Source organism: Nicotiana tomentosiformis, chromosome 3 (genome assembly GCF_000390325.3).
Source record: "Nicotiana tomentosiformis chromosome 3, ASM39032v3, whole genome shotgun sequence".
NCBI lineage: Eukaryota > Viridiplantae > Streptophyta > Magnoliopsida > Solanales > Solanaceae > Nicotiana > Nicotiana tomentosiformis.
The window spans coordinates 124,494,529-124,514,481 of NC_090814.1; the positions used below are offsets into that span (position 1 = coordinate 124,494,529).

General features: G+C 37.7%; 1 protein-coding gene and 1 long non-coding RNA gene across 3 annotated transcripts; one reads left to right on the forward strand and one right to left on the reverse strand.

The window, feature by feature from the left end:
* Nucleotides 1-1,743: 1,743 nt before the first annotated feature.
* LOC108946651 (UDP-glycosyltransferase 89B2) lies at nt 1,744-18,095 on the reverse strand. Of its 2 annotated transcripts, XM_070197548.1 has the most exons (4): nt 18,020-18,095; nt 16,219-17,871; nt 2,977-3,044; nt 1,744-2,035 (listed from the first exon to the last, which is right to left on the reverse strand). In XM_070197548.1, the coding sequence occupies exons 1-3, from the start codon at nt 18,031-18,033 to the stop codon at nt 2,978-2,980; spliced, it is 1,734 nt and encodes a 577-aa protein (XP_070053649.1). In that variant the 5' UTR covers nt 18,034-18,095; the 3' UTR covers nt 1,744-2,035; nt 2,977. The 2 variants fall into 2 exon arrangements, with proteins under 2 accessions (XP_070053649.1, XP_070053650.1); XM_070197549.1 differs by lacking the exon at nt 2,977-3,044 and having other exon boundaries at nt 18,020-18,094.
* Nucleotides 5,943-7,109, forward strand: LOC104105155 (uncharacterized). The gene is made up of 2 exons (XR_004509393.2): nt 5,943-6,149; nt 6,660-7,109. It is a non-coding gene; the product is annotated as an uncharacterized lncRNA (long non-coding RNA).
* Nucleotides 18,096-19,953: the final 1,858 nt, after the last annotated feature.

A 19,953-nucleotide genomic window follows, 5' to 3' on the forward strand; every position in this document is an offset into this window, starting at 1 on the left:
CGCTCATGAAAGGCCATATATTTGGAGAAAAGAATAGAATGATTGGTGTGATTAAGAAACTTGTAACCCTTTTTACCACATGGATACCCTAGGAAAACACATATGATTGCCCTAGATTAGAATTTATCTCTGCCAGGTTTAGGAGTAGTAGCATTGCAGAGGCATCCAAAATATTTAAGATGGTCATAATAAGGGAAGACACCATGTAATCTTTGAAAATGAGAAATATTGCCCAAGACAGAAGAGGGCATTCTATTGATTATATAAGTGGAAGTCAAGGCACATTCACCCCAATATGTGACAGGAAGATGGGATTGATAAAGCAAGGTTGTAGAGGTCTCCAATAAATGTTTATGTTTTCTCTCACCAACCCATTCTGTTGTGGGGTATAAAAAATAGTGGTTTGGTGAAGTATCCCATTTTCAGAGAAGAATGTCTTTGCTTCATAACTACCACCTAGTTCAAAAGCATTGCAGCTCTAAATGTTTGAACAGAAGAGTGGAAATGATTTTGGACCATTTTGGTGAAAGCTGTAATAATTGAAAGGCATTGCTTTTACATGATAAAATATGGGTCTAGGTCACTCTAGAAAAGTCATAAAAAATGGTGAGAAAGTATCTACAACCATTGTATGTCTTGGTGTGATTGGCCCCCAGAGATCTAGGTGAACTAATTAGAAAAAAGAAGTAGACTTGATATGAGTTTCCGGAAAAGGAAGTCTCTGTTACCTAGCCATAGGGCAAATATGACAGGAGAAAGACTGCTTATAAGGAACTATGTCAGATAAAAGGCATGTTACCCAATCTTTGATGCCAAAACAATTTTATTTTATTAACACTAGTGAAAGAAGTACAAGAGGGACTAGGAAAATGGGAAACAAAATTAGAAACATTACATGCATTACCAGAAGGAATAGCAGAAACAAAAGGTGAATACTCAGCCATACCAGGGAGCAGAAAGTACAACCCATGAGAAGCCATACCAATTTTCAATGATCTCTTGAGAGAAGGGCCCTATAAAAACAAGAATGACTGCTAAATAATGCTAAGCATTGTAATTGAAAAAGAAGTTGGTAAGGTTGAATTGAAATGAAGGAACTAAAAGAGTATTGTGCAAAACAATGTTTGTTCTAAGTTGTAATAAACCAGTAAATATTAATTTGACTTTATAGCCATTTGGTAGGGTTATTAAGTAAGGTTTAGGTAAAGATTGTAAATTGTGTGAGAATTATTTATTAGAGGTCATATGATTGGTTGCACCTGAATCTAGTATCCAAGGTATTTTTCCTAACTGAGTAGACAAACAATGTACTGCAAGATTAACTATAGAGAATTCATCTATGGGTAGATGACATACCTCTGTAAAGTTGGCATAAGCAACATTGTCACCAGAGGTTGAATAATGGATGCCATGAGAGATGTGAGCCAGCTGAAACAAAGACATGAGGTGTTGATATTGTTCTTTGGTGAAATCATAGGTTATGGATTCACTAGATTTGATTGCACGACCCATATCAACAGTAGCTTCTTCTACTTGAGCTCAAGAAGCAGATCTCTTGTTTCTGGTGAATTTGAAGTCACTAGGAAAACCATGAAGCCTATAACATTTATCTACTGTGTGACCAGGAGTTTTCCAGTATTTGCAGGACACAGAGGATGAGTTCCTTTTGGGTTAAAGTGTCACGACCCAAAATCCTAACCTGTCGTGTTGGCACCTATCTCAGTACTAGGCAAGCCGACAACATCAATAACCCACGATTTTCTTTAAATTTCAAAATGTAACGTTTAATACAATACCAAAGATCTAGCAATTTTTGATACACCACTCCCAAAATCTGGTGTCACTGAGTACATGAGCATCTAATGTGAGTACAAGTTTGGAAAATACGGTCTATAATAGTCTGAGACCAAATACAGTAAACAAGGAGATAGAGAAGGAAAGACAAGGTCTGCGGAACATGGCATCTATTTCAAAATCTCCTGAAAGTCTACCGCGCGAAATAATTAATACCCGCTATGTTCAGGAACACCTGGATCTGCACACGAAGTACATGGTATAGTATGAGTACAACCAACTCAGCAAGTAAAAATAATAACTAAGGAACTGAAGATAATGACGAGCTACACAGTCATAGTTCACTTTCAGTAGTTCCAACAGAGAATAGACATGCTTTCAAATCTAGCAGTTTAAGTCAAATCAATTTTATACAGTTCAATTCCAAGTAATCCGGATATAAATTCTTTTAGAGATTTTACAACAATGATAGATAGCAACCAAGCGCAACAATAAATGTAAAGCAAGTATAGCCTCTTAGACAACAGTCACTCAACTTATCACAACAGCTCAACCACTTCGCTCTCAGCCTTTAGCACTCACACTCAATGGGTACCCGCACTCACTGGGGCTGTGTACAGACTCCGGAGGGGCTCCTACAGCCCAAGCGCCATAATCTACATGGACAACTCACGTACTATAATATCCTGCACGAACAACTCACGTGCTATAATATCCTTACCTTACCGACAGGCCCTCGGCCTTACTCAGTCCTCAACCTCTCAAGTCTCTCGGGCTCTCAGAAATCACAAATATCAGCCCAAACAAAGATAACATAGTATATCAACAAATATCCAGAAAGAATGAGGTATAATACGCAAAAAAATCATGACTGAGTAAAAGACATCAATTAGCAAATAATTCAACAAGTACGCGACCTCTACGGGTCTCAACAGTACTATAATATAGCCTAAGCATGATTTCTAACATGATTTATAGTCAAATTTCTTCAATACATAGAGATCATATAACTAACAATAAATTATTCAACTTTACAGTTTCCCGGGACGGACCAAGTCACAATCCCTTCGGTGCATGCTCACACGCCCGTCACCTATCATGTGTGCCACCTCCAAAATAATCACATGATACCAAAATTTGGGGTTTCATACCCTCAGGACCAGATTTATAATTGTTACTTACCTCAACCCGTATAATTATTTATTCTGCTAAGCCCTTGCCAAGAGAATTGGTCTCCGAAAACCTCGTATCTAGCCACAATTAATTCGAATCAGTCAATACAAATTATTATAATTAATTCCATAAGAAAATACTAATTTTTCCAATAAAATCCGAAATTAACTCAAAAATCGCATGTAGGGCCCACGTCTCGGAACCCGACAAAAGTTATAGAATATAAACGTCCATCCAACCACGAGTCCAACCATATAAATTTTACCAAAATCCGACACAAACTCGACCCTCAAATCTTCAATTAAAGTCTATGAAGATTTCTATCATTTTCAACCCAATCCTTACCCATTTGAACTTAACAATCTTTCCATAACCTTATTGGTATGTATATATGATACTCTATACCCAAGAATCATACTATTAATCAATCATCTTTACTCCAAATCCGAAATTGAAGAATTAGGGAAAGAAATTCTTATCTCTTTGAAGCCCTAGCAAGATCCTTGTGAAATCTTCAAACTTTGAACAAGAATTGATGGATAAATCACTAAGTTTTCACTTTCTCTCTCTAAAATGCTCTCACATCTCTCTAAAATATCAGATTTTTGGCTAAAAAATGAGCTTCAAGGACTATAAATCGAAGTTGGGTCGGATCAAAAATTAGAAAGAATGGAAGATCTGACGCAGTTATGCGATCCCATAACAGGTATGCGGTCCGCATACCGGCTGCATAATTTGGCCTCCAAAGCTGGGCGTTACTGACTCGGTCTGCGGTCATTATGCGTCCCGCATACTTGTTCTACGGTAGCATAATGCACCGCAAAACAGGTCTGCGGTCGCATAGTGCCTCGCAGATTTTTCTCAATCTTGCCCCTCTCCTGATCCACTTTGCGACCATTATGCGGTCCGCAGAGTGATTCTGCGACTGCATATTGGTCGCAGAAATGACCAATTTCCGAAAAAAATTTTCTTTACACATCGGTGCATTGTTCAAACCAAAAAGTCTGAGCCCTATAATCTTTGTACTAATTGATCTACATCGGCACCACCAAAATTTAATTTCCTTAGCAAAATTTCTCCGGGGTCGTTACACATAAGTTAACATCCGGTCAATCTTTTCAACTTAAATTCTAAACCTTGGAACTAAGCGCTCCAAATCATTTCAAAACCTCACCGAACCCAAACCAATTACTCCGGCAAGCCAAATAACAACTGTAATTCACAATTTGAGCAGTAAATGGGGGAACGAGATTGCAATAGTCAAAACGACCGGCCAGGTCGTTACATAAAGTTGATCATTAGATTAAAAGATCTTGCATTTTGTTGGTGATTGACTGGATGGTTGGAATTAGATAGAGTAGCAGAGAATGATGCTAAATTAACAGAAAAACCCAAGGTTTGAGGCTGATTCTACTTTTGACTCTTATCATATTGGAGCAGAGAATTTGGTTTATTAACAGATGGGAGTGTAGACATGAGCATGATACTATTCTTCACAGTGGAGTATGACTCATTTAATCTACTTAGGAATTGAAAGAGGTATTGATCTTCAATAAACTTGGGTAAGGCCCTACTAGAACATGTAGGACCAACATAGGCAAAATCCAATTCATCATAGAGGGCCCTTATTCTAGTCAAATAGGTGGCAATATCAGAAGACCCTTGTGAGGTAGAACTGATTTCCCTTTGGATTTGAATGTATTTGGATCCATTAGATTGCCCAAATCTTTCATTTATATCACTCCACACTTTCCTAGCAATGTTGAGACACATAACACTCACTGCTATCTCTCTAGTTAATGAATTGGTAATCCAAGCGTTTACCATATCATTACATTGCTCCCAGAAAGGGTAATAGGGAAAATTAGGTGGAGGTTATGAAACTTTACCAGTATCTAACCCTAGTTTGTTTTTAGCATACAATAAAGTGAGTATTCTACTACGTCAGTGAACAAAGCCAGTCCTATTGAAAGGGATAACAACCAATTGACTACCAGGGCTATCAAATGGATGCACATAGAAAGGGTGAGATGAGTCCAAAGTGAACTCAACAAATCCATCAGTAGTAGACGAAAGACTCCCCATATTCAAATGTAATAACAATTTTGCAAAGTAACAAGTCGCAGATGAACAATATAATACAGATATCACTACATCACACACGAGAGTGAACATAAGAAACCCAAATCACACTTAGATGTTGCTATGCAGATCAAAGACAGAGTTTTTACCCTCCTTCTTACACCTGAAGAAGTTAAGGTCTTCTAAGAGCAGAAACAAAAGAAAACCTCGAAGAAGTCCCCAAATCGTACCGACTGAACATCTCCGTTCCGAATCAAAACCACTAAATCAAACTCGACGGTTACCATCGAACGAAAGCTCTGAGCAAGACGGATCGATTGCAAAGCTCTGATACCATGTTAGACTCCATTATTAGAGTCAATTGAGAGAAATTAAAGCAAAGAAACCCTAAATCGAGAGGGAAAAGAGAGATTTTTTTCTTATTATTTCATAATGTCTTCCTTTCTAGAAAATTCTAAAGTGTATATATCTATTATACTCCATGAGTTTCAATTTATATGAACCAATTTGACGGGCACGGAGTTTAATAAATGAGGGAAGACTTTTGCCATGTAAGCTAAAAATGTAGCAAGTTACAATAATACCCTTAAGGGCCCACTATTAATATTCAACGAAAAGCTCTTCTAAAGAATAGACAACAACAAACAACAACAACCCAGTATAATCCCACTAGTGGGATTTGGGGAGGGTAGTGTGTACGCAGACCTTACCCCTACCCTAGGGTAGAAAGGCTGTTTTCAATAGACCCTCGGCATCCTTCCCTCCAAGAACTCTCCACCTTGCTCTTGGGGTGACTCGAACTCACAACTTCTTGGTTGGAAATGGAGGGTGCTTACTATCAGAGCAACCCACCTTCTAAAGAATAGAAAGTCAAACAAATCTGACAAGTCCATCTCCTCACTGCATATGACAACCTGTCAATTACCGTGTCCAAATCTCCCAATTTCCTTTCAATTACTTATGCTTATCAACCATATACTATATCAATAATTAAAGAAATTGGAGACCCAATTGAATAGAAAGTCTTCGTTGAATTCTCTCTCTAGGAACCAAGATTCAAGTTGTTGAGAACATTTCCTATGGATTTCTCAATAACCCAGGTATATTAAACTAACTTCATTTGAAATTTATTTTATTCCTATATTACTAAGTTTGTAATGAGATCTGAAGGTTTTTCTTTTCAAAATATTTACTTAATGAAATTTGGCGCTATCTCTGAATTAGTAATAGTTGAGCGGTAAATATTTCTCTCTTCTATTTGCGGCAACACTAAATTTTAAATTTGTGAAGAGCTTTTGTATTTGTACAGAGATGTTGAATATTCTTTCTGCTTTCACTGTTTTTCTGTACCTTTTATGTTTGTAGTTAATGTAAATAGATGAGTCAATCAGATTCAATTAGGAGTAAGAAACGACTAAATATTGAGGAACGTCAAGCTATTGCGGAATTCCTTTTAAAGGAAAGCAAAAGTGGGTCTGTTAATTACGGGTCTTTAAAACGAGCTAATGTTCTGTTTCATGCTTCAAAAAGCATTGTACAACGAATTTGGGTACAAACAAAATAATGTGTTCATAATGGTACTCAGTTAGATGTATCTACAAATCTTGCAGGTAGAGTTGGTAGGAAACGATTTGAAATCGACAATGATATGGTCAAGGAGGTGCCTCTTGGTCGTCGAACAAATATTGGATCTTTGGCTTGTGCTGTGGATATGTCAGCATCAACTATGTTTCGGCGCTTCAAAGAAGGAGATATAAGGGCATACACCAATGCCATAAAACCACATTTGACAGAGAACAACAAAAAAGCAAGGCTTGAATTCTGTTTGTCAATGATTGAATCAAGTACACTTCATTCGAATCCTATATTTTTAGACATGTTTAACTATGTCCATATTGATGAAAAATGGTTCTTTCTAGCCAAAAAAAAGGGAAAGGTATTATCTTCTCCCCGAAGAACAAGAACCAAACCCTTATAGGTTTTGCCAAAGTAAGAATTTTATAATGAAAGTTATGTTTATGGCCGTAATAGAATTTTATAATGAAAGTTATGTTTATGGATGTTGTATCACGCCCTAGGTTTGATGAAGATGGAGTAGAGTTGTTTTCAGGGAAAATATGAATCTTTCCTTTTGTTGTCAAGGAACCAGCTAAAAGGAGTAGCAAAATCCGAGTGGCTGGAACTTTGGAAACAAAGCCTATTTTATCTGTCACTAAAGATGTCACTAGGAGTTGTTTAATTGAAAAGGTTCTCCCAGCGATTCGATCAAAATGGCCACTTCCACATGCAAATGCTCCTATTTTTATCCAACAAGATAACGCAAGACCGCATCTTAGCGTCAACGACGTAGAATTTAATGAAGCTGCCAAACAGGATGGTTTTGATATTAGGTTATGCTTTCAACCTCCTAATAGTCCAGATCTAAATGTTTTAAACCTTGGATTCTTCAGAGCTATTCAATCACTTCAGTAACAAATGACTCCTTCAACTATTGATGACTTAATAAATGCAGTTGAAAAATCTTTTAATGAGATGGAAGTTCACCAACTCAAATATGTGTTTCTCACTCTACAGTCTTGCATGGCTGAGGTGCTGAAAGATATGAAAAGGGATAGATTAGAACGAGAAGGAAATCTTCCTATTCAAGTTCGTTGTGACGTTGGCGTAGTCAATGAAGCTGTAGCTCTACTTCAAATGTGATATTTTGTAAACTTAACCATCATGTAGTTTTTGTATAACCTCTCTTTTTGCATAGACTTGTGTATTTAAAGAAGTTATGAACATCAAGTCTGTAGTTTCTATGGAATCCTCTCTTGTAAAGGCTATGTATTTAAAGAAGCTCAGAACGTTTGATATGTAGGTTTTGTATAGTTTCTCTCCTTGTAAAGTCTCGTGCTTTTTTGAGAAGCTGCAAATGTTAAGTTTATGTTTGTGGGAAGTCTAGTGCATTTATAAGTTTATGTTTGTGGGAATTCTGTAATCCCCAAATGGTCAAGACTCATGCATTTATAAGGAATTTTATGACATATTGGAACACTTGAGCTAGAGGACTTGTGATAAAGAAATTAAAATCCCATTAGGGTTGCTTATTTTGTCTTGAAATATTAAAATCATTTTGTTGGGAATAAGATTGTATTTTGACCTCTATAATTGAAGACTACAACAAATTTTAAAGCAATCGTCTATTTCTGAAAGTTTATTGGTGTTGTTCACCGCTATACGATTTGGATCATATGCGAGTGTTTGCCGTTAGTTATCTAATGACTTTGGTGTAATGGAGTAATTAAAAAAAATTACAAATGGCTTGCAATTAACCAAATTCGGATAAAAATAAATGGGTATCGCAACAAAAAATGTGAGGATAAGAAAGAAAAAAAAGGGAAAAAGTCAACAAAGAAGAATAAGAGAAAAAGCAATGTGAGGATAAAAAAAAGAATAAGGAAAAAGTTAGAAAAGAAAGATTGAGAGAAAAGCCAAATCCGACATGGAAGAGGTTTGAAATTGTAAGTATAAAAATGTTGACTATTCAGCATAACAAAAAATGCAAAAGTTAGTTACTTTTAGAGTTAGTGCTTCAAAAGAGAAGATGGTAAGGGCATTAATGTAATCCGAAAATTGGAAAGTTTCCTTATTAGGAATGTAATCATTCTTTTTGGCACAGACTAATAAAAAAATAATTTCACATAAATTGATACGGGAATTTTGCATCTATACCCGATTTTGGGGTCACAATTGAACCTATACCCACTTTGCAAAAATGTTTGCAAGCGTACCCACTTTACAATCAACTTCAGACTTATCGGGTCTGAAGTTAAAAAAAATTAGTCTAAAATAAAAAATTTGCACTTCAAATGCACTTAAGGCCAAATAGGCCTGAAGTGTAACCAATGGTTTCATGCACTTAAGGCTAATAAGTTTGAAGTGAAAAATTGCACTTCAGATGCACTTAAGGCCAATAAGTATGAAGTGAAAAATTGCACTTCAGATGCACTTAAGAGCAAAAAGTCTAAAGTGCAACAAATATTTTCATTCACTTAAGGCCAATAAGTTTGAAGTGAAAATTTGCACTTCACATGCACTTAAGGCCAAATAGGTATGAAGTGTAACCGATGGTTTCATGCACTTAAGGCCAATAAGTCTGAAGTGAAAAATTGCACTTCAGATGCACTTAAGGCCAAAAGGTCTGAAGTGCAACAAACGTTTTGCTACACTTAAGGCCAATAAGTTTGAAGTGAAAAATTGTACTTCAGATACACTTAAGGGCAAAATGTCTGAAGTGCCACAAACGTTTTGCTACACTTAAGGCCAATAAGTCTAAAGTGAAAAATTGCACTTCAGATGCACTTAAGGCCAAAAGGTCTGTAGTGCAACCAACGTTTTTATGCACTTAAGGCCAAATAGGCCTGAAGTGCAAATTGCCTAGAAACAGAAATTTGTTCTTCGAATTATAAAAATTCAATATACGATTTAATACCTAAATCTACTCCAAATGAGCTCAAATTTGAAACATAACCTCCAAATATCATCACGAACAAACTCCAATCATCAATTTGTCAAAATAACAATAAATCTAATGAACCCATTTTGCAATTAAGAAAATGAAGAAGAAGAAACCCTAAGCAATAGTAAAAAATAAAGCGTCATAATAGCTCACCATTGTAAAAAATTATAAACTACATTAAAATATGTTCACAACCACCATATAAAATTATTATCACCCGAAGAAGAAGAAGAAGAAGGGGGAGAAGGAGGAGTAGGAGTAGGAGGAGAAGAAGAAAACGAAGAAAGAGAAGGAGGAGAAAGAGGCCTGAAATTATTTAAAAAGTGGGTATAAGTTAAATGGGGGCGACCAAATAGGACGCCCCGTGTAATTTTTACAATTGAAACGGAGGAAGTAGTTGTTTACACCTTTGGACTGGGCCAGATACTATACAATTGGGCCCAAATAATATTTTTGTAAAAATAAAAGTACTACACTAATAGGCTTTTGTCTAAGAAGTGAGGCAGCCCAAACACTGGCTACTAAAAGGGCCAAGAATTGATAATCCTTGTGCGGTATGTAAAAGTGGGGAAAGACAAATAGCTTTGTAATCTTTTACACATATTTATATTTAGTTTTATAATTATTTTTTTCAAACCATTCGACTTTCCAACTTTAACGTCTCTCTCTAACGTCTTTCTCCGATCGCTCCATCATCCCTATCACCGAACCTACGGCGACTACCGGACCAGGTAAGACCCCCACCCCACCCCATCCCCTGTCTTCTTTTCCTCTATTTCTCTCTCATGCTTTCTTCTTCTTCTTCCCCGTTACTTCCCTTTCTTTCTTGTCTTCTTCTCCCCTCCTTTTGCTTTCCAGATCTGCCCTCCCCCCCCCCTTTATATTTCCCTTTTCTTCTTCTCCCTTGTTTCTCTCCCCTATACCTCGTCTTTTTCACCCCCGCCCCCTATTTTCTGGCGCACTGACCTAGCCTGGCGACGGCGGAGGCTGAGATAATTTTCTAGCGAGCCTCGGGCGAAGCGGGCGGGAACTTCCAAAACATAGCTTCTGTGGACAACACCTTTCTCGGCACTCATTGTGACTTCAGGTTCTATTGTTCTTGCTTAGAATTTGCTATTTGTTAATATTGGACTCGCGTGAGTTGGTACCTCCCGTTTTCCTGTTTTCCTTTGTTGTGTTAGTTAAATTGATGTCATCTTAGTTCGTATTAGTTGATTCACCGTATTAGTGTGCGTGTAGTTACAACTTGTCTTCTTCTGGTTTGGTCTGTTGCCTAGTGTGTGATAGTGACTCCCCTTACTCTGCCGTAGGTATAGTGGCTGTGGTCTGGGATGGTCGAGTGAGGTCATGTCCTCGGGGGAAACGGGTAAGGAAGGAGGTAGGGCAGGGGTTAGGGGGTAGGGCGGGAGGCAATGAAGGTAAAGGGAACAAGGGTGTCTGTAGGTTGAGAATTGGGCCATGGAACATAGGTACATTGACGGGTAAGTCTATAGAGTTGGCGAAGATCCTCCAGAAGAGGAGGGTCAATATAGCGTGTGTCCAGGAGACTAGGTGGGTAGGGTCGAGGGCGAAGGACGCAGACGGGTATAAACTTTGGTACTCAGGAGTCCAGAAAGGTAAGAATGGAGTGGGCATCTTGGTGGATAAGGAACTTAGAGAGTCTATGGTCGAGGTTAGACGAGTGAATGATAGATTGATGGTTGTTAAGTTGGTGGTTGGAGAGTGCACCTTAAACGTCGATAGCGCCTATGCGCCGCATGTGGGCCTAGATGAGGAGGTTAAACGGCGCTTCTGGGAGGGGTTAGATGAGATTGTGTGCCAGGTTCCGCCTACTGAGAAGCTATTCATATGAGGGGATTTCAATGGGCATATTGGGTCGACTGCAGGTGGTTATGGCAAGGTGCATAGAGGCTTCGATTTTGGGGAGTGGAACGGATGAGGTACATCGCTGTTGGACTTCGCTAAGGCTTTTGGGTTGGTGATTGCGAACTCTAGCTTTCCGAAGAGGGAGGGGCATTTGATTACTTTTCAAAATGCGGTGGCGAAGACTCAAATTGACTATCTCCTCCTCAGGAGGGGTGACAGAGGACTGTGCAAGGATTGCAAGGTGATTCCGGGTGAGATACTCGTGACGCAGCATAGGCTCTTGGTGATGGACGTTGGTATTATGTTAAAGAGGAAGAAAATGTCTACTCGAGGAAGACCGAGAATCAGGTGGGGAGCTTAACTAAGGATAAAGCCCAAGAGTTGGAGGGGCGGTTGTCGGCTATGGGAGCTTGGAGGAGCAGTAGTGACACGAGCACTTTGTGGTCAGCGACAGCAGACTGTATTAGGGAGGCTGCGAGAGAGGTGTTGGGAGTCTCGGCGGGCGTCTCTAGTGGGCACAAAGGAGACTGGTGGTGGAATGAAGTGGTCCAAGGTAAAGTAGAAGCGAAGAAGGCGGCGTACCTAAAGTTAGTGGGGAGCATAGATGAGGAGGAGAGGCGAGCGTGCATGGAGAGGTATAAGACAGCTAGGAAGGAGGCTAAGCTGGCGGTCACGGAGGCTAAGACTGCGGCTTATGGTCGTATGTACGAGAAACTGGGTAAAAAAGGCGGGAAGAAGAAGTTATTCCTGCTGGCCAAGTTGAGAGAGAGGAAGGCTCGGGATTTGGACCAAGTGAGATGCATCAAGGATGAAGATGGTAGAGTATTGATGGAAGATGCCGATATTAAGAGGAGATGGCAGACTTACTTTCATAAACTTCTGAATGAAGAAGGGGATCGGGATATTGTGCTAGGCGAATTGGAGCATTCCGAGAGTCACCGTGACTTTGGGTACTGCAGGCGTATCGAGGTTGAGAGGTCGTGGGAATATGCGTAAGATGAGTAGGGGCAGAGCGACCGGGCCAGACGAGATTCCGGTGAAATTTTGGAAGTGTGTGGGGAGAGCAGGTTTGGAGTTGTTAACTAGGTTGTTTAATGTTATTTATAAGGCGAAAAAGATGCCGGATGAGTGTAGGTGGAGTACGGTGGTCCCATTGTATAAGAACAAAGGTGATATCCAGAATTGTAACAATTATAGGGGTATCAAATTACTGAGTCATACCATGAAAGTGTGGGAGAGGGTGGTTGAAGCGAAGGTGAGGATGACAGTGTCTGTATCCGACAACCAGTTCGAGTTCATGCCGGGTCGTTCGACTACAGAAGCTATACACCTTGTTAGGAGGTTGGTGGAACTGTACAAAGAGAGGAAAAAGGATTAAAGCATATGACAAGGTTCCTAGAGAAGTTCTCTGGAGATGCCTGGAGGCAAAAGGTGTGTCGATTCCCTACATTATGGCGATTAAGGACATGTATGATGGGGATAAGACTCGGGTTAGGACAGTAGGAGGCGACTCTGAGCATTTCCGGTTGTAATGGGGTTACACCAAGGTTATGCGCTCAGTCCATTCTTATTCGCCCTGGTGATCGACTCGTTAACACACCATATTCAAGGGGAGGTGCCATGGTGCATACTATTCGCCGATGACATAGTTCTGATTGATGAGTTGTGAGCCGCTGTTAACGAGAAGCTGGAGGTTTGGAGACAGGCTCTTGATTCTAAGGGTTTCAAGCTGAGCAGGGCGAAGACGGAATACCTGGAGTGTAAGTTCAGCGCTGAGCCGGGGGAAGTGGGCGTGGATATGAGGCTTGAATCACAGGTCTTCCCGAGTAGAGGCAGCTTCAAGTAACTTGGTTCGGTTATCCAGGGGGAGGGGAGATCGACGAGGATGTCACACACCGTATTGGGGTAGGATGGATGAAGTGGAGGTTAGCATCTGGAGTCCTGTGTGACAAGAAAGTGCCACCAATACTCAAAGGTAAGTTCTATAAAGCGGTGGTTAGACCGGCCATAATGTATGGGGCTGAGTATTAGCCCGTTAAGAACTCACATATCCAGAAGATAAAAGTAGCAGAAATAAGGATGTTGCGGTGGATGTGGGGACACACTAGGATAGATAAGATTATGAATGATATTATTCGGGAGAAGGTGCATGTGGCTCCCATTGATGACAAGATGCGGGAAGCGAGGCTTAGATGGTTCAGACATATTCAAAGGAGAAGCCTAGATGCTCCGGTACGGAGGTGTGAGCGGCTAGTTGTGGAGAGCACGAGAAGAGGTAGAGGGCGGCCTAAGAAGTATTAGGGAGAGGTGATCAGACAGGATATGGCGAGGCTCTAGATTTCTGAGGACATGACACTTGATAGTAAGATGTGGAGGTCGAGTATTAGAGTTGTAGGTTAGGATGTAGTTGAGTCTTGACTTACTTCGTACCATTGTGGGACTAGCCAGGTAGGGTTTTTGTCTAAGATAGCTAGTGACAATATTGTGTTTTACTACTTTACTTTTCAGTACATGCCCTATTTACTAGCTATCGCTTTTGCTTTGCATCTTTCTTCTGCATTTCATGGTGTTTCTATTTTTCCTATGATTGCTGTGGTGATACTAATATTGTCTCTTTTTGTCCTTTTGTCTTTATGTTTTCTTGAGCCAAGAGTCTTTCGGAAACAACCTCTCTACTCCTTTGGGGGTAGGAGTAAGGTCTGCGTACACACTACCCTCTCCAAACCCCATTAGTGAGATTTTACTGGGTTATTGTTGTTGTTGTTTATAATTGTTTTTGTAATTTTTTTTTTATTTTTCCTTTGTATACATAATAGAACTGAAAGTAACACATCATAAATTTTTACAAAGCCATTTTCTTCTATTCAAATTGTAAATGGGCATAGGGTATAGGTGGTGAAGAGGTGTTAGAATTAATAAAATAACAGAAAAGATAAGGTCAAAACTTGTTCATGCCAATTTTACCAAGTCATTCTTCATCATCAGTTCCTCAGTAACAAATTTAGCAGATGGTTTACCCATGACCTCATCGAATTGGTAACTTACCACCTTATTAACTCATTCTGATCTCATTAGCTTGTCCGCTCAAGGTATGAGAAATTCATCAAATCCAATAATGAGATAGACTCTAGCTTTCTTCGTATCCTCCCAAAATTGCGGCCTTCGAACTTAACTGTCAGAAGCTATACTAGCTTACTTTGGACGGAATTAATTGCTTTTAAGACTTCATTTTTATTGGTTAGTATGTAGTACTTACATTATTGTGAACTTCGTGTGAAGTGTGCATGTAAAATTAATTGCTGAAAGCATTGACATTTCTCTTCAGATGTCCTTCCCCGCCTTCTATTTTCTATAGATAATTACTACTCTCAATTTAACACCTTGAGAGACAAAACTTGAATTAGTACACACATCGAGTTAATTCCAATGCAACTCAGTGTATGTATATTTTTCAATTATACATCATTAGGTTAAGGTGATGTATTACAACAAGTAACTGTCAATAGTAAGCCAAATTTAACAACATACAACATAAAATAAATAACTTAGTACAACCGGTTAAAATTATTCTGTCTTATTTATAATTTAAACCCCGGAAATATCAGGTCAGCTAATAAGATTATTCTGCTAGATCCCCAATAAAGTAAGCAGTCTATGATCAGCCTCTACCAACTCTCCGACCACCGCCAAGATGTTATACTAACTTTGCAATGATTTTTCTAACTCATTAAATAAATAATTTTTCCTTGACCATCCCCGTCATTCAAAATAAAAGACAACGATGAAGAGTAAATTATACTAGTAAATAGTAATATGAAAGTAAGACGTATGTCATTGAAGATGCACAACTCTAATGGAAAGTAATAAGGGGACCAAATATTTCTAGTACCCGAGATAATGATATAACCAAGGAAAAATAGGTAAAGTTGATCACTATTCGCTATGAGGGTAGTTTGGGCAACTTTACCATAACTTTTGGACTTCTATAGGGATTTGAAAAATATAAAATGCTTATAAATAAAAAGCTTAACAGCTTATAAGAATTGTTAGTTTGATCAATGTTTTTATTATTTTATGTCCAAAATAACACTCCTATATTTTTTTATCATTCCATTTTCAACGTTTGTCCATCTATCTTTTATTTAATTATTTATTTATTTTTTGTAAATAGCTTTATAAGCAATTTAGTCGTTTAAAGAAATTTTTTGACTGCTTATTAAGTACATTAGATTTAGAGCCCGTTTGGACATAAAATTTAATGAAAGATTTTTTTTAAAAAAAATTACTTTTTTTCAAAATCAGCGTTTGTTCATAAAATTTTCAATTTTATTTGAAGATACATTTTGAAAACTTTCAAAATTTTGAAAAACTGCAAAAAGCTATTTTTCAAAATTTTCACTCAAATCACTCACAAAACTTCAAAAACAACCCAAATTGAAATTTATGTCCAAACACAACTCTAAATTTCAAATAGCATTTTCATTTTAAAAAATTTTCCACCATTTTTCCAAATATTATAATTCTTATGTCCAAACGCCTGCTCAATACTTCCATTCAATAAATAACTACTTATGCAAAGAAGTCAATACATAACAACTTATTTCAACATTTAGACACACTTTCCAACACTTATATTTATCTATGTCAAATAGGCTCTATATCATTATAATTTATCTAATCGATAATCTATGCTTACATATTGGCATGGTTAAAGATGATTCAAATGGTGGGGTTGTGAAGCACCAAACTTTTTGGATTTTTATTTGCCTATCGACATGACAAGGCCGAAAAGTTTGTTTTACCTTTTGATTTTTGTAGCCTCCTCCCTTAAATGCTTTACGAACGTTTCCAAATCCTTAAATGAGTTCCCACTTTCTTTAATCCCATTCAATGCAGCTTTTCGCAGCTCCGACGCTCGTGCCCTTCGCTCAACTCCTTTCCCTTGCACAGCTTCTGCTAATAACTTAGCCAACTCATCCGAATTCGGTATCGTTTTTGCACCTTCACAAGCTCTAGTTGCTACCTTATGCTCGTCCACTAAAAGGTTCGCATTTGCAAATTGGTCAGCACCCATTGGCCACGTTAACATTGGTACACCCGCAACTAAGCCTTCGAGCGTCGAGTTCCAACCGCAATGAGTCAAGAACGCAGCCAGGACTCGGTGCCTTAGGATCAAAACTTGAGGGGCCCAATCTCTTATCACCAAACCCCTTCCAGCCACTTTTTCCTCAAACCAAGATGGAATCACGCCGTAATTGTTCGACACGTGTCCTTTTGTGGCCCTTTTAGCTGACCAAATGAACTTGACACCACTTTTCTCCAACGCAATTGCCAACTCCTCCATTTGCTTGTTTGTTAACACAGCTTGACTACCAAAACAAACGTACACAACCGAGTTATCTTCACACGTGTCGAGCCATGCTAATATTTCACTAGCCAAAGCAGAGCTCGAACCACCTCTGTTGGATGAACCAGAATTATTGGTATCATTTTCCTCGCCTGGAGGCAGTACTGGACCCACAGCCCAAACCCTGTCGTGGCCCAAATCTTTCATCAGATGATCTAAATACTCACTTTCCAACTCCGTGAACGTGTTGACAACGAGTCCGTGACTCGCTATATCAGCAAGATAACTTTCTCTAATGAATTCTGAATTTGGGTCTCCTTTAACATAGCTGCGAAAAATAGGAGATAACTGCCACCAAGGGAATTTTGGGCAATTCGGAATATTAGGGAGTTCAAAAATCTCGTTCTCATCGTTGGTATTTTTCCTTTGGGGCATTTCACTCCACAGTGAATAAACAACTGATAAAGCCAACGCGCCGGAGGTGGAGAATACGTACCGGCGAATACCGAGCTGGGTAGCAATTTCGTGAGTGAACCCCAAAAACATATCGGAAATTATGGCCGACGGCGGCGAAGGGTGGTTGTTGAACCAGTCCAAGATGGGATCTTGAAGTTTACCAAGAGTATACATCATAGAACGGAACCCATCGGCGGGAAGATCCTTGACGTTCTCAACGCCGTCGGGAATTGAAGGGTGTGAAGGGAAAGGCAAAATAAGAGTATTAATTGATGGGTGCCTAGAGAGAAGTGGGTTTAAAATAGGAAGATTTTTGGGTGTGACCAAAATAGTAATAGCTATATCACGAATGAATAGCTGATGAGTAAAGTCTAAAAGGGGTAGCATATGGCCTTGTGCTGGATAAGGGAAGATGAGAACATGAGGATGATTTTCAGACATCTTTCTATGTTGCAGAAGAAGAAGAAGAAGAGGAGGAGGAGGAAAGGGGAAAGTGGAAAGTGGTTCAACTTTCAAGGACAAGAACAAATGTATGGTCTTTTGAGATTCTTTTTTCTGCTCTATGAAGTGGGGGAAAATTGTCCTACTGGTATTTTTTCTTTGTGCTTTTTTATATACATTTCTAGGGGAAACAAAGTCTCGAATTTTTTGGCTTGATAACTTATTAGTTGACCGACTAAATTCAACTAACTATTCCCTTGACTGTTGACTTACCTGTATATTTTGTGAATCTTTTTGCAATAATTTTTTTTCTCCAAAAAGGAAAAAAAATAAAATATGCTTAAAAATGGAAAATTTACTAATTGCATATCATAAAAGATTCTCACCATTCCAAGCTATATTCTAAATACTAAAGAGATTATATATATATTTTCCATGTCTATATTTGGTATCAAAGTTAAGTGTGCAATCTTTCATGTGTCAATCTGACGTGTCTTTTTTGTTTTTAAATTTTGAAGGGAGTATTATGGAATTTTACAAATATGAACCTACTGTCTAAAATTTGAACGACGAAAGGAAAGTGAATCTTTTGCAATAATCTTTTTCTCTAATAAGGAAAAAAATGATATTATTGTTTAAAATGAAAAAGTTACTGATCACATTCCATAAAAAGATTCTCACCATTCAATAGCCATATGCTAAAACTGAGAAGATTACATATACTACTATATTTTTCCATGACTATATTATTTGGTATCAAGGTTAAGTGTGCAATGTTTCTTCACTTTTTTGTATCAGTCCAACGTGTCTTTTTTGTTTTGTACTTTTGAGGAGTTATTGTTACGGAATTTACAATTTTGGAACCAACAGTCTTAAATTTGAACAACGATAGGATTGCGTCTGTAACTCAAAATTATCCTTCGTAAGTTTCAGATTGACTGAAAATAGTTACGGTTTGAAATCACTTTGAAATTTATGTGAAGTTTTTACTATATTATTCATAAGACAACGATCCAGCTAAGCAATTTCAGTTTTTAAAGGAATGATAACGTAGATAACAATAACTAGTCTATAAAAAAAATACCCTAGCATATAGAAATTTGATGCATAAGTATTTGATTATTTTTTATATTATTACATCGCCAATCAATCAAAATATGTTATGGTTTAGATATAGCTGTCACTTATGGTACAACTATACTAGAGTTTGCACTTTGCTCACAAGTTTTAATTTTATTTCCATTTTATTAACTTTTTTATCTAACGTAACTACTTGAGTGGTTCAACTATCAATCTATCACTCAGAACAAGTGGTTTAATTCCCCCTATGGACAAATACGAAAAATTGGACTTAAAATATTATAAATAGAATTATATTTAAGGTGAATGTCTATATTTTAGAGAGATTTTAGAATTTGTTACTAAGTGCCAGTTTGGACATAAAATTTGATGGAAGATTTTTCCAAAAAGAAAATTCACTTTTTTTCGAAATCAGCGTTTGTTCATAAAATTTTCAATTTTCACTTGAAGATACATTTTGGAAATTTTGAAAATTTGAAAAACTGCAAAAAACTATTTTTCAAAATTTTCACTCAAATCACTCACAAAACTTCAAAAACAACCCAAACTGAAATTTATGTCCAAACATAACTCTAAATTTCAAATATCATTTTCACTTGAAAACTTTTTTCACCATTTTTTGGAATTTTACAATTCTTATGTCCAAACGCATACTAAGTCACTTTTTTCCTATAAATAGATGGTTCTATTCCATTGTAATTCATCTCAAATAAATAAGAATTCTCTTTCCCTACTTTTCTCTACAATCTTCTTTTTCTTCTTCTTCTTTTATTATTTTATAATACGTTATTAACACGAGACTCCAACCAATTGAGTAGAGGCTCTGGGATACGTGCATTGTGCTCTAACTTATACATAACATTGAGTATAATAATTGTCAATTGTTCCATGATTCCACGAGGAATAAATTCTGGATTTAAGGTAAGTATTTTACTTTATTTTTCTCTTTTAAATTCTTGAAATTCTATAATTTGATTTTAAATATAAGCAAAGACAATAAATTTTGATTGTAACTCCAATAAAGTTTGTAAGAAATTATAACCATCCGAAGTGATAAAATTTTTATGTCTTGCCATGATCAAATTCAAGTATGATTTTGAGCATAAGAAGTGAAAACACGTCCCATTGAATTTGTTTTATTCTCGTTCCCTTAAGAGAATGTGATAGCAGTATGTAATAAGTCTGAAAGAGAACAAAATTATTACGTGAAAGT

Bases quoted from the DNA above. Each gene is read 5' to 3' on its own strand.
- LOC108946651 (XM_070197548.1), bottom strand. The intron at 3,045-16,218 runs GTAAAACAAACT...AATTGTGGCTAG, and splicing joins GAGGCTACAAAAATCAAAAG to ATACGAGGTTTTCGGAGACC.